This window comes from Tupaia chinensis, unplaced genomic scaffold (genome assembly GCF_000334495.1).
Source record: "Tupaia chinensis unplaced genomic scaffold, TupChi_1.0 Scaffold138854_1, whole genome shotgun sequence".
NCBI lineage: Eukaryota > Metazoa > Chordata > Mammalia > Scandentia > Tupaiidae > Tupaia > Tupaia belangeri.
In genome coordinates, this window is record NW_006198747.1 from 990,493 (window position 1) to 1,005,775 (window position 15,283).

General features: G+C 42.6%; 1 protein-coding gene across 4 annotated transcripts in view; it reads left to right on the forward strand.

Annotated features, from left to right (window-relative positions):
* Positions 1-12,462, forward strand: part of SYBU (syntabulin) — an 80,492-nt gene extending 68,030 nt beyond the window's left edge. For all 4 annotated transcript variants that reach the window (XM_006161693.3, XM_014592929.2, XM_006161694.3 and 1 more), the window contains 3 exons: positions 7,500-7,703; positions 9,557-9,706; positions 11,090-12,462. In XM_006161693.3, the coding sequence (XP_006161755.1) occupies positions 7,500-7,703; positions 9,557-9,706; positions 11,090-12,191 (1,456 nt within the window). In that variant the 3' untranslated portion in view covers positions 12,192-12,462. The remainder of the gene's footprint in view (positions 1-7,499; positions 7,704-9,556; positions 9,707-11,089) is intronic.
* Positions 12,463-15,283: the final 2,821 nt, after the last annotated feature.

The window sequence follows — 15,283 nt, forward strand, 5'->3', positions numbered from 1 at the left end:
CTTTCCCTCACTCACCTGTGTATTCAGTTCTTGTCTTCCACTTCCCACCAACTCCCCTTAATGAACCTATTATTCTTCCGTGACACCTCTGACTTCACCTCTTCTTTCCTCTAGCTGAGCTTCCATTTGTTTTAGTAGCCTCCTGTGTGAGCGCTGAGGCCGGGCTGCGGTGGTGAGGATGCCAGTGCTGCCACCTGCAGGCTGGGTGGCTCTGAGCATGTTGCTTAACTTTATGCCTCAGTTTTCTCATCTGCAAAACAGAGCCATAGTCATGCTTACCTTATAGGGTTTATGGGGATTAAATGCGGTAATATAGGTAAGGTGCTAGGTTGGTGCTTGGAACATAATGAGCATCAGTGAAAGTTCACAATCGATGTTGTTTGAATTTGAGGAGAGAAGAACTGTGGATAATGGGGGCCACTGATCACATTTAATGGGAGAGGTTATAAGCTGCAGGATCTTCTGCTTGCAGCCAGTGGCTTTGTTTCTTCACTCCACAAATATTCACTGAGCATTACTGTGAGGCAGTTTCTGGAGATCCATGTGACAAGAAACAAAACCCCATTATGTATTCGACCTAGTATGGCAGGAAAGACATTAAAGAGATCAATAATATACTTATTTTAAAAACATGCAGCACAAGGATTTAGGGAGTCATGGGGTGTGCTTTGTAGTGTAAGAAGGCTGGTTCCAGGAGATGAGCTGAGCTCTGAGCAGGGATCTGGAGGAAACTGCAGGGAGAGCTTTGCCATCTGGGGATGGCTTGACTGTCCTGGGCCACAGTGTCCAAATTTGTAAACAGGAAGTTGGACTACACGGTTTTTTGTTTGTTTTTTGCTATAGGGCATGGACACTCAACAGAGAGAGAGAGAGAAAGAAAGTGAGAAACTGCTCACTAGGGAGGATGGCCACACTGTAATCCCATCTCCTCAGGACTTTGTGCATGCATGCACACACACACACACACACACACACACACACACACACACCTGGTGTGATTCTCAAGCTGCTGGGTCTGGAACATAGACCACAAAATTGACCATGTGGAATCCAGCACCTTAACCTCCACATCACCAGCTAGCCCAAGGACTATATGATTTTTAAGGTTCCTTCCTTGAGAAGAACTATTTAGTTTCTAAAAGCTTACATTTTCCGGACTCAGCAAGAAAATATTTCCTATTTCTCTTGGGTGAACTAGAATATATGGCTGATGTTTGTAAAGAGATCTGAGACCCCAGTGCACAGTTGTAGCACTAAAAATAAAACTTATGCCAGACAAACCTGTAGCAAAATAATTCTGCTATAAAAAAGCATAATCACCCTATCCCAGATTCCCTCTATTTGGAAATAAAGTGCTTTGGGGAACATATGGCATGAATATAAACATTCATAGTATAAATCAAATGTGTCCTGCTCTGACAATAAACCATTTACTAACCCATTCAAGAAATTACCACATACCTATGGTATAAGGTATCAAAGAACATACAGAGAAACAAAAAAAGAAGACTTCTAAAAGTCATAAACATTCCAAAGGGTTAAATTCAAAAGTTATGTCAATAATACAGAGTGACTTAGGGAAAACAATCTAGTCTGAAATTAATTATTTCTTTTAGTGATCAAAAATTGATAAAAAAAAAATCGATATACTAGGCTGGCCCTGTGGCCTGCTGATTAAAGGAACCTAATCCATCATGGCTGGATACATGGTTTGAATCCTAGTCCCAGTGACTTAAAAAACATGCCAGTCATGTGTGAGTTCACGTGTGCCCCAAATCCTGATAGGACAGAGAAATGGAGGAGAAGGGATTTCAATGTGACCATGCCCCATTCATGGATTCTCTCTCTCTCTCCCTCCCTCCCTCCCTCGCTATCTCTCTTTATCTCTCTAGTAGGCATATGTTCCCTCTGGGAAAAAATTAATATATGAAATATAAAATAACTAAATACAATTACATATAAATCAGATATATGCTTATACCAGACTCTCTTATAGCCAAGCAATAATAGACTTCAAAGAGTTAACATAAATTCCTAGATGGAACATTGAAAGTGGCAATATTCTATCCATTTTCCTCACGTTTTTTTGGATGACCGAGGCACAGAGCACCATCTGTCAATTTCCACGATCTCAAGCAGGTCACATGATCTTGCACTGGGCCGTGTACTGAGGACTTCGCTAGATGGGCTGGGTGTCCTTGCCAAACTCTGTAGTAGCTTGTGAGCCTTTGAATAGGCTAGTTCCTCCTGTAGTAATGAATTTTTTCTGTGGAGAAATAGCTCTTAGGAGGAGGGCTTGTGAGAACATTTGGTGAAGGAGCAGGAGACATGAGGGACAGGTGGAGTTGGTGAGAATAATTTTGACAGGTGATTTTTAAAATGGATATTTAAAAACTTGCTAATCATCTCATATTAGATTGTTGGAAAAGCTATTATTTTTCTGTGTTTTTCTATGCTTAGAAGGCCCATTCTGCTGTTCTGTGGAATTCTTTCTTAAAACTAGAAGGCAAAGGGCATATTAGGTTGTTGGAATTATTTTTCTGTGTTTTTCTATGCATAGAAGGCCCATTCTGCTGTTCTGCGGAATTCTTTCTTAAAACTAGAAGGCAAAGGGTCAGCAGATGGCACAGTGTTTATGTCCCAAGACTCTCACATGATTCAACCGTGATTCAAGTCCTGGACCCGGTGCTTTGAAAATCATGGCAGGCACATGTGTGTGCATGCCCAAGATCCCTGAAGGAGAATTGAGGAGTAGGGACTGCAGCATAGCCATCCCTTCTTGGAGCATGATTTTCATTTTCTGTCTCATATTCTCTCTTTCTCTTTGGTGAGCACACATGCCTTAAGGCAGAAATCTCAAAAACAAATAAACCAACCCTAAAAGGCTAATCTGTTTAGAAGCAGATAAAAGTGGAGCTGGGAAGATTGAGATTTGGAATCAGACAGTCCTGGCTTGAGGTTAGCCTCCATTGTTCATTAGGTGGATGACTCCGAGCTCCAGTTTCCTGTTCTGGAAAATGGGGGTAATAATGGCATCTACCTCACAGTGTTAAATGAGCTAGTATATATGCGATTGCTTAACATGGTGCCGAGAATTGAGGAAAAGGGTCAATACACGGTTTTTGTCAGTAGTGGTGAAAGTAACACTCCCAGACATGTTGCAGCTGCTGATGGTCATGGTGGCGGTGGTTATATTCACTGCTAGGGCATAATAAAGTATACCACAGTCTGGATGGTCTAAACAACAGTGACTGATTTATTCACAATTCTGGAAGCCAAAGTCCAAGGTCCAGGTGTCTATAGGGTTGGGTTTTTATGAGGCCTTTCTCCTTAGCTTGTGCATGGACACCTCCCTGTATTTTTATATTATCTTTTCTCTGTTCATGTCAGTGTCCTAATAATCTCTTCTTATAAGGACACTAGTTAAATTAGATTAGGGCCCACCCTAATTGCCTCATTTTAACTTAATTGCATCTTTAAAAGTCCTAGCTCCAAATACAGTCATGTTCTGAGGTACTGGAAGTTAGGGTTTCAACATATGAATTTGAGGAGGGAGGAAGGAAGTTCAGCCCATAGCAGTGGTGAGGATGGTGGTGGTAGTAATATTACTTGAAGTATAAGGCCACGGCAAGGGAATAGAAATTCACCTGGGTCCCTTGTGTGGTTTCCCTCCTCATTTCTCCTTTCCTCTCACTTTCTAGTTGTTGTATTCATGTGCAGGAAGGGTGCAGGGTCAGCTGAACTTTTTCTCCCTTTTGTGGACTACATTCTTCTTGTCCACCAGACAGATTGAAGAGGGTTACACTGGGCTTACCTGTTCATGGCCAAGACAAACATGAAATCTCAGCTTCACCTTTAAAGATTTTTTTAATTGTCATGTATGAGTTTGCATCTATCTATGTCAGCCTTTGACCCAAACTATATAAAAGGAACAGAGTTTTAAGCATGTGATTTTATTTTTTTAAGGTTAGCTATTACAAACAATCTGATATTTAATTCCTGAAATGTTTCAAGACTTGGTTGTACTTAGGGGCCAGCAGTTGGAGTAATGGCTATGTCACTGGACTCCCATGTAGTCAACCACCATTTGAGTCCCAGACTCGGTGGCTTAAACTCACATCGGGTGCGTGTGCATGCATGCCCAAGATCCTGAGAGGAGAATGGAAGAGAAGGGATTGCGGTGTGGCCATCCTCTGGGGAGGGGGGGTGATTTCTCACTCTCTGTCTCTTTCTCTGTCTGTCTTCTGGTTAGCGCACGTGCCCTATAGCAAAAACCTCTCAAAAAAAAAAAAAAAAAAAAGCCTTGATTGTACTTTAGCAGTACTTTTTTATTTGGAGAGTCTTTGCTTTATTCCCTGTAGCTGATGAGTTCTCGCAATATCCCCATATAACCACACACACACACACACACACACACGCATATATCTACACACTTGTTTGTACTCATCTCATTTGTTTGTTATTAATCATATACCTGAGTGCATGCACCACATATATGTATATGCACTCAAGTACATGATTAGTGGCATACAAATTAGATAACACCACACACACACATGCCACTTGTGCATAATTTTTTTTGGAGATGTTTTATTATAGGGCACATGCACTCGCCAGAAAGAGAGACAGAGAGAAATCACTTCCCAGGGGAGATGGCCATGTCACAATCCCTTCTCCTCCGTTCTCCTCTCGGAATCTTGGGCACACATGCACATGTCCCAGCATGAGTTTAAGCCACTGGGTCCTGGACCCGAACCACAGTCGACTACATGGGAGTCCACAGACATAGCCATTATGCTAACTGCTGGTCCTGACACTTGTACATACTTTTCCTGCCTTCCTCACAGAGTTGATATGAAAATCAAACTTTTAAAAAGGCACGCGGGTGCACTCAACAAAGTGTTAAGTGCAGGCTATTCTTACAGGATAAGCTTGTTTGGACTTTCCTGTTAATCTAGTTCCAGAGATTTGACACCTATTAGTATAAGGAAGCATTTTGAGAATGTTAAACTTACTTAAATAGGTTAACAGTTCTGTTTTTAAGAATATAACTTGATGATATTATAAGAAAACGAAAGAGAATAAGATACCTTTCTCATAGCAGTACTGCTTTTTGACAGTCCTTTGCAATTTTAATTACAGCTGTATCCAACTGACACATCTTAATGAGAACCATGTGAATGCGAGTATGCATGTGGGTATCCTTGGCTCCAAATCCCTAATTATTTATTTAAAATAAAATATAATTTCAACCAACTGTCAACCCAGCAAATCACACATAAATAAAACATCACAAAATTCTAAAGTCAAAAGTTCTTTCCTTTTGAAATCATCCCAATGGATTCTTTCTACTTTTTGTGAAAAGAGGACACTTTATGTGGAACAGATGGGCAGATGGCTGTGTGACAAACCAACCTCAGCAGCTCAGGGGTGGGAAGGACTTCATGAGTAGTTGAAAGGAAGTCTGGCTTGGATTTTCTTTTCCATCCTTCATTTCTAAGTCTGGCACCAACCAACCTGATCATTTCTTAATGTGGCTGTGAGAAATGTGAAAGTTAACCACTTTGAGTTGGGAAAGAATGTGGAAGACCTAGCCCGGAGAATTCTGAGCTAACCTTTGCTGAGGACCTTCTGTGTCCCTGGCACTACTTTAGATGCTTTATGAAGACTGTGTCACTTTACTTTGACCATCCTCCCATAAAGCTGGTTATCTGTCACATGTAGAGTAACTGAGGCACAAGAAGAAAACATGTAGCTGAACTGGGATTACAACTCAGATATTTTAACTTTACAGAAATCTCTAGTTTACACAGACGGAACATCACTTTGGATTTGTGAACAGGTATATTAGGTACTGTGTATGCCTGTGGTTATTATCTGAAAAATTTACCACTGAGATTCCTAGTGTGATGTACGTAATCTCCCCATATGTTAAGTGGCTTGCTGCCTGAATTCTTAGTAAGTGCCAATGACAGGACTGAAGCCAGGTTATTCGTTGAGCAGGCGTTTAGGGAGCACCACTGTGCAGCAGGATGTAGTGGAGGCATGGGAGAACAGGTGGATTTCCACCTTCAAGGACGCCTCAGTCTAGTGGGAAAGACAAACAAGTATGCATTTGTGATGCTGTGTGATACATTCCATGGTGGAAGTCTGCACAGAGTTTTAGAGAGCACCAAGGAGTGGCCTAGGGAAGGAAGAATTCAAAAAAGGCTGCTTCGAGTGGGCTCCTTTCAGTTTTAAGGTAAGACATATCCTAGTGTCAGAAGCTGAGAAAAGGGAAGAGAACATTCTAGGGAGAAGAAATAGCAAGTTCAAACACATAGATGATTGAGAGCATGGCTCCTTCAGGGAACTTAAGTCCTCAGGAACGCTGGAGGACAGGAGGAAGAGAGAAGATGGAGGATGGGATTAGAAGGGATGCTGGGACTGGATCTCACGAGCCACTGTAAGGAGTCTGGCCTTTATTCTAGAAGCAGTGGGGAATGATTGAGTAGCTTTAAGAAGGGCAGAGGTATTCATATTTCAGTTTAGAAAGGCCACTCCAGCCACAGCTCAGTCTCTTGCTGGAGAGGGTAGGGCAAGGGGCAGGGAAAATAAGAGTGGCTCCTACAACATTGCAAAAGTTAAGTGGTAAAGATTAAGCCGCTGGAGCTAGAAAGAAAAGGGAAAAAATTAAAATTAAGTTGTAACAATGATAGGCTTGATAGATTTACATGGGTTCTTCTTATTTGTCCTGTTTTCTTTGGGCAACTCCCATCCTCCAAGGGAATCACCTTAATTTTCTTACCCTAACATGAACCAAACTCAAATATTTCTAAACTGAAGCAGGTGTACTAGAACAAAACCCACATCTTCAAAACAGCCTCCCCAATAAATCCAAGCCAAATCGGTATTTTACATGGTGTGTGCTCTTAGCAGGCAGTTCAGCTAACTCAACTAATAACAGTTAGGGTCTCATCCAAAATGAGTTTAATGGCCAGACACTATTTGAAAGAGCAGCAGAAGAAGAGGTTGTTTGTGCTCATGAAACAAGGAGAGAAAATATCAGGCAAGTGGGAAGGAGGCTACTCACAAGGACAGTTGGCACCAGTAACTCTATTGCCCATTTAATTCCATAACTTGGATTTCTTTAGTGGTGACTAGCTTCAAGAAGGAGTCAGAGGAACCAGCAGTTAGCGTAATGGCTATGTCACTGGACTCCCACATAGTCGACCGTGGTTCGTGTCCCAGACTCGTGGCTTAAAACTCACGCCTATGCATGCGTGCCCAAGATCCCAAGAGGAGAATGGAGGAGAAGGGATTGCAGCATGACTATCCCCCCTGGGGGGTGATTTCTCGCTTTTTGTCTCTATGTCTCTCTCTCTCTGTCTGGCAAGCACACACGCCCTATAGCGAAAACCTCTCCAAAAAAAAGAAAAAAAAGAAGGAGTCAGACATTAGCATGTGGGCATCTCTAGCCCTGAGGATTTCTGCAGTTTTTATGTGCTTTTTTTTCCCAGTCGAGGCCCCCATGGGCGCAGTAATGGAGCTTCATCATTCAAGTCTGGCAGCAGCCCACCATCCCCGCGGGAAAAGGACCTCCTCTCCATGCTCTGCCGGAATCAGCTGAGCCCTGTCAACATCCATCCCAGCTATGCACCCTCTTCCCCTAGCAGTAGCAACTCGGGCTCCTACAAAGGAAGTGACTGCAGCCCGATCATGAGGTGAGTCCTGTTTACCTCCTCATTCATGCTTCTTAGTTTTTCTTTCTCGATAAGCTTTTCTTTAAAAAAGAAAAGAAAAAAAGTATACAACTCTTGATCCTCTGCCTTATTCTGCAATAAGACACTTTTCTTTCCTTTTCCACACTCAGCTAATCCTTCAAGGGCTGCTGCAGAAAGAGCGCAAGCCACAATTTCTAACCAGGTACAGCAGTCCAAGCAGTTATTGGATAGGGAGGGAAAATGGCACAGTGGCAGGAGGAGAGGGCCTACTCATTTCCCTCAGAACAGGGAAGAATCATACATGTGTGTTTATTCATTCATTCATTCCAACACCAAATATTTATTGAGTATCAGGTACTGTGTAAGCACTGGGAACAGAGTCTTGAACAACAGAGATGGCATCTGCGCTTACCACCCAGAGGAGAAAGAAGTTCCCTATGCAATAACAAACACAAATGGTGATTCTGCAAGTACCTGTTGCTATAGGAGTGTGTTAAAGGTCAGGAGGGGGTTCATCGCAGTCTGGAAGGTTCAGGGGAGGCCTCCCTGAGGAAATGAAATTGAAGCGAGATCTGAAAGGCACACAAGGAGTTAATTAGCATGAGGTGTGGAGGAGTGTGGAGCAGAAAGAAGAAATGCACATCTAAAGGGGCCATGGCAGGAGAGCTGGAGGGTTGGGAACTGGACACAGGCCATCTTGGACGGAATTCAGGTACGGCGGGGAGCAGGGCAGTGCAGTGGCTTGGATTGGTTCCAGAGTCAGGGAAGAAGCTGGCAGCTCTCCTCTCTCCTCTTCTTCCTTCTGGGTGTCCCTGTTCTCATTAGTCAGCTCTCTTGCAGGAGGGATGTCCAGCTCTTGGTCTGGCCTGACAGGGGCCAAGATTCCAGTTAGGGGCTGTTTTGTAAAACACGGTGCACTTCTTTTACAAAGCACACTGGTGAGAGTGGAATAGCCTTGTTCCCTTCAGAAGAAGGAACTTTCCATTTCCAATAAGTCAGCATACTCACACCAGGGAATGATTTTAGAACATCTGAATTCAACTAATAGCAGTAAGGATCTTTAGGCAATAGCACATTGTGTGGAAGTTAGGGCGTCATGTTCCTTTCTTTACCTCCCATCCCCCCACTTATTGTCCTTTAATATAACAGCATGTCACTCTGAACTGACAGCTCGGGCCTGTAGACAGTTGGGCATTATTATTTCGTATTATTTTGAGATCATTCCTAAGCCATAGAAAATCCTATCTCCACTGCCTCTACCACCCCCTGCCACACTTAAACATACACACGTGCATACACACACCAAACGTGCATACACACACCACTTAATCTTCCAAGTAATCAACAGTCCTGAGATTGTTTATTACAGTCCACCTTCTGAAGTGAGGGTGCTCTCTCTTGAGGTTTAAGATCCTACCACACAACTGCCATTCCTTCTCAAGCTGTTCGCTGTGTGTCTTAGACAGTGTGGGCTGCTATAGTAACATACATAGACGGGGTGGCTTAGACACAACAGAAATATATTTCGCACAGTCCTGGAGACTGGAAGTCTGAGCTAAAGGTGCCAACATGGTCTGGGAAGGATCCTCTTCTGGGCTGTAGACTGCCCACTTCTTGTGGTATCCTCAGGGAAGAGAACACTTGAGAGCTCTCTGGGCTTTCTTTCTTATTCATATAAAAGCACTAATACGCTTCATGAGGCCTCTGCTTTGCAGAGGTTCCACCTCCTAATACCATCACATTGTGGATTAGGATTTCAAGATATGAAGTGGAGGGGGGAGTTACTTTTCTTTTTATAGAAAAAAAATAAAAACAGGGTAAAAAGTAACAACTCATTACTTTGATTATTTCAGGCGGTCTGGACGGTACATGTCTTGTGGAGAAAATCATGGTGTCAAACCACCAAATCCAGAGCAGTATTTGACTCCATTGCAACAGAAAGAGGTTACAGTGAGACACCTGAAGACCAAGCTGAAGGAATCCGAGCGCCGACTTCATGAAAGGTGAATACGCATATCTTACACAGCCTGGTTTAGGATAGTTTATTTACTAATAAAATGAAATAGAAACCCAAACTACAGAAAAATAAAAATTAAAGTATTTAATTTGTGTCAAATTTCTTGCATCTGTCTCTATATAAAGTCATTTTATAATGCTGTGTGACTTGAATGTTTTAGGAATTCAAGGAGTCTAGTACGTTAAAGAGGGCCTGCTGTCTTTCAAGAAAAATTAGATATGTGCATGATTATTTTTAAATGGCAGAAACACTTGCAGTCTCATACTTTCATCAGAATGGTTGCACAGAGTGGTCCCTTTAAGCCCTGTTTATCTGTGTGCGAAAGTGAACGTCTGTGTACACTATAATTCCTGCAAGCTCCTTCTGAGCTGAAGGAAAAGGTACATTATTCTTGGCCAAGTGTTATGGTGAAGAAAAAAAAAAAAAAAAACAAAAAAACCCTCAGCCCATGCTTAAAAGATGTTATCTCAGGGAGAAAAGACCTTGGACATCTTGGGGGCAGGCCAATTTTATACTTGATGGTTTTCCCTTGGAATATTTTGAAACAGACGAACAGAGCTCTAACGGCAGTAGTTGCAAGCTCTCTCTGTCTGGCGAGCGCACGTGTCCTACAGTGAAAAACTCTCGGGAACCAGCAGTTAGCGTAATGGCTATGTCGTTGGATTCCCATGTAGTCGACCGCGGTTCGTGTCCCGGACCCGGTGGCTTAAAAAACACGCCGGGCGCGTGTGCGTGCGTGCCCAAGATCCCAAGAGGAGAATGGAGGAGAGGGGATTGCGGCGTGACCATCCCCCCTGGGGGGTGATTTCTCGCTTTCTGTCTCTATGTCTCTCTCTGTCTGTCTGGCGAGCGCACGCGCCCTACAGTACTCTCAAAAAAAAAAAAAAAACTCTCCAAAAAAAAAAAAAAAAGAAATGGAATTTGCTTCCACATAACATTGTAGGTATTATGAAAAGGTAGACCATGGTGATAAAGGCAGAGACTGATGTACTCTAATAATAAAATTTCAAATATTAAGTAGTGAGTAGAAGATAATGCTGTAAGGTACTTAATGACATATAGTGAGTATTGAGTACCTGACACATAATGAGCTCTGAAAAAGAAGGAGGAGAAGAAAAGAAGAAGAAGAAGAAGAAGAAGAAGAAGAAGAAGAAGAAAACGATGGTATTTATTTTGATTCTGATTACTATTACTACTTCAGCTATTTTACAAGGGGAAAGTCCATGACTAATTAATACTTGGCAAAGAAAGAAATTTCAAAATTAATTTAACTTCTATATTTCAAGTGGAAGAGCATGTGTATCAGACTTGATTTTCACCTGCTTCAGAGTTGACCTACCCTTTAACTGTGTTTGTCGTCCCACTCTAGGGAAACTGAAATTGTGGAGCTGAAGTCCCAGCTAGCCCGAATGCGAGAAGACTGGATTGAAGAAGAGTGCCACCGGGTAGAAGCCCAGCTAGCACTCAAGGAAGCCAAGAAAGAGATTAAACAGCTCAAACAAGTCATTGAAACTATGAGAAGCAACTTGGCTGATAAAGACAAAGGCATTCAGAAATACTTTGTGGACATAAACATCCAAAACAAGAAGTTGGAGTCTCTCCTTCAGAGCATGGAGATGGCACACAATGGCTCTCTGAGGGATGAACTGTGTCTAGACTTCTGTGATTCCCCAGAGAAAAGTTTAACCTTAAACACCTCTTTCGGCAAGATGGCAGATGGGTTGTCTCTGGAAGAGGAGGTCACGGAGGAGGGGGCTGACAGCGAGCTGCTGGTGGGAGATAGCATGGCCGACGGCACAGATATGTTTGATGAGATGGTGACAGCTACCACCACAGAATCTGGTGACCTGGAGTTTGTTCATTCCACCCCTGGGGTAAAAGTCCTTGAGATGTTCCCCATGGCAGCAGGTCAGGAGGAAGGCAGTGTGGTGGTAGAGCAAGCCGTCCAGACCGATGTGGTGCCATATAGCCCTGCAGTCTCAGAGCTCGTCCAGAGTATGCTCAAGCTCCAAGACCCCTGTTCCTCGAGCTCAGCATCCCCTGATGATTCTGGGGCTGACTCAACAGAGAGCTTCCCAGAATCCATCTCTGCCTTAGTGGTTGATTTAACACCGAGAAATCCAAACTCTGCCATCCTTTTGTCTCCCGTGGAGACCCCATGCACCAAGGTGGATATGGAAGTTCATGCAAACCGCCTCATGAGAGAGCTGGATTTTGCGGCCTACACAGAAGAAAGGTTGGATGGTATCATCCCGCTGTCTCGGGGAGCCGTCGTGAGGCAGTACTGGAGCAGCAGTTTCTTGGTGGATCTCCTGGCTGTGGCTGCCCCGGTGGTCCCCACTGTTCTGTGGGCATTCAGTACTCAGAGAGGGGGAATAGATCCTGTCTACAACATTGGAGCCTTGCTCCGGGGCTGCTGTGTGGTCGCCCTGCATTCACTCCGTCGTACCGCCTTCCATATGAAAACTTAAATAGAAGTGATTGCTGTGTGCCAATGTGTCCCATGTGGCATAGTACCAGGTGGAGAAACAGCAGGTCGATCTGTGGTGGTCTCTATTCTGTCGTTTTGCTCCTTGGTATTTGATTTGCACTATGTTTAGTTGACGCCTGTTCACTGTTTAAAACCGGAGGCATCTTCAAAGGCATGGAGACCTGGTTCCAGTAAATGTCACCGGTGTGGTATAGAAAGCATGCTCCTGACCCTGCTGTGTCGTCTGAGGTACCTGTTCTTATCCTAGTGGTTCAGGAAGCGAAAATGCAAAGTTTGCACTTTCAAGACAGCTTCTCTAAGGCTGGCATGTTATCTCCTTGCTTTGCTTTGTGCCGTTTTAAAAAATGTGTAATTGTTCCAGCATTCCAATGGTCTTGTGCATAGCAGGGGACTGTAACCAAAAATAAAAATGTATTTGTGTAATTGGTTTGAAGAAGTCTTGAATAGCTCTTTAGTGTCTTACTGGGGGTTGATAAGGTTTGAGTGTTTGCAATTTTTTACTAAATGTAGCTCCAAAGTCTTAAATGGCTGTTTGTTCTTAAACCTGTTAATTGATGAAACCGTATGTAAGTTTACAGTGTACTAACTTATTTTTTGCTTACTATATATAGTGTTTTATTGGAAATCGTTTGTAAGCACACCCTTCAGCATGATGAAAGTAAAGTTTAGTGTTTCCATTTAAATAAATGTTTTATCCTCCTATAAAATAGTTACATCTGTGAGTTTACTTCTGTATGTAATAATGAAGATGAAATAGTAGCTTGTCCATAATGATCAACAGGAGTCTGTAAAATTAGAACTAATTTGAAAAATGAGAAAAAAAAGGAAAAATAATTACTAAAGGTGGTAATTTCCTACCTTGACTTAAAAAAAAAGTTTCTAAATAAAAATAATTCCCATCACTTGTCTGCTTTTAAATGACCCATAAACATGTGTGGCCACATATTTACTACATATTTATTCAGTAATCCTGTACTGGGTTTTTCACGAAAGCCAGGTTTGTCTTGTTTTAAGCATGCTAGGTGGACAGGGGAGGGAGAACATGGTGGTGCCACGTGCCCTCCTTCTGCCGGAAGAACAGGATTGGGGTGGGTGGCTGGGAAGGAGTGGGATAATATTCCATCTATGTTAATTCATTTATACCTCACACCAACCTTGTGAGATGTGTATTCTCTTTTGGAGATAAGGGAGTCAAGCTTAAAATAGCAAAAATGCTCAGGATCTCCTAATTCATCTTCAGAAGCCAGGATTTCAAGTATCTGCAAAGCAAATGCCTTTTCTGCTTTACCATACAAATGGAAAGACCTGGAGTCGATCCTCAGTTCTCACCCAGGGATTCTTCTTCCATAGCACTTACCACATTTAAACTTTTTTTCCCCATTTTTAAAAATAACTTAAGTCTTAGTTATTACCCATCTCACTCCCCCCTTCTGAAATATGAGCCCTATGAGGACAGAGATCTGTATTGTTTTGTTCACAAATGTATGTCAAGAATTTCAAACAGTACCTGACACATTTACGAGGTCTAAAAAATAGCTGCTGAATAAATTAATTCATCCAACAAATTCTTACTGGGTACTCAGATACTAGCTAGACACTGTAACAGAAGGAGACAAAGTTTCTGCCTTCAGGGAGCTTACATTCTGAGTCTGTGAAGAACAGAGAACCTAACAACAATAGTGGGAAGTGCTGTGGAGGAAATACATAAGGTCTTTTGACCAAGACTGGCAAAGGTAAGAACTTATCCCTGAAGAAATAACATGCAAATGTATTTTTAAAAATCAGGCATATGAAGATGTGGGGTAAAATGTTGCAAACAGATCCAATGCGTAAGAGGGCTGAGCATGTCAGCGTCAATGAGGACAATGTGGTTCCAGCAGAACGAGCAAGGAGAGGGAGGCTGGAGTAGACAAGAATCGTTCATGTGGAATGCCAAGTAAAGGCTGGGAAAGACTTAACAACTTTGTCAATAATTTCTTTGAGGGGCCAGCAGATGTAGTGGTTACATCACTGGACTCCCACATGGTTGACCACAGTTCTAGTTCTGGACTGGGTAACTTGAAAATCACACCTGGCACGTGTGAGTGCATGTCCAAGAATCCAGGAGGAGAAAGGAGGAGAAGAGATTGGGGTGTGGCCATCGCCTCTGGAGGAGGGTGATTTCTCACTTTCCCTCTCACTGTCTCTCTCTCTTTGGCAAGCGTACATGTCTTCTCACAAAAACCTCTTTAAAAAAAAAAAAAAAAAACTTCTTTTTTTCCCTTTGGAGAAACAGAGAGGGAAACCAGATTAAAGTGGACTGAGTGAATGGAAGAGAGAAAAAGTAGAAATAAATGTGGTAGATGCAGCTACATTTTTTTTTTCTTTTTTGGTAAGGTTTTTGCTATAGGGCACAAGTGCTTACTGGAGACATAGATGGATTCTGGGACTCAAATCACAGTTGGTCATGTGGGAGTCCAGGGCCTTAACCACCATGCCACCTGCTGGCCCCTTGGTTTTTATTTTTTATTTATTTATTTATTTTAATTTTATTTATTTATTTATTTATTCATTTATTTATTTTGAGAGGTTTTCGCTATAGGGCACGTGCGCTCGCCAGAAAGAGAGACATAGAGACAGAAAGCAAGAAATCACCCCCCAGGGGGGATGGTCATGCCGCAATCCCTTCTCCTCCATTCTCCTCTCAGGATCTTGGGCACACACGCACATGCGCCTGGCGTGAATTTTAAGCCACGGGTCCGGGACGCGAACTGCGGTCGACTACATGGGAGTCCAGCGACATAGCCATTACACTAACTGCTGGTTCCCGGTTTTTATTTTTAGTTGTCTGTTAAAACTTGTTTTTACTGTGAAGGGAAGTTGGGAAGTGAAAGGTAGTTCTAAGAAGATATCAGGTCAAGAGTTTCTCTCATTTTTCAGTATCGAGAAGAGATAGAACATGCTGTATGCTTTCATGATTGAGCCAATGAAGAGAAAGAAATTGATGACATAGGAGAAAAAGGGTTTGTTGAAGGATAGGATCCAGGGCAGAAGGGTAAGTATAGAAAGAGGTGGTTTGATTCCCTGTCTCTG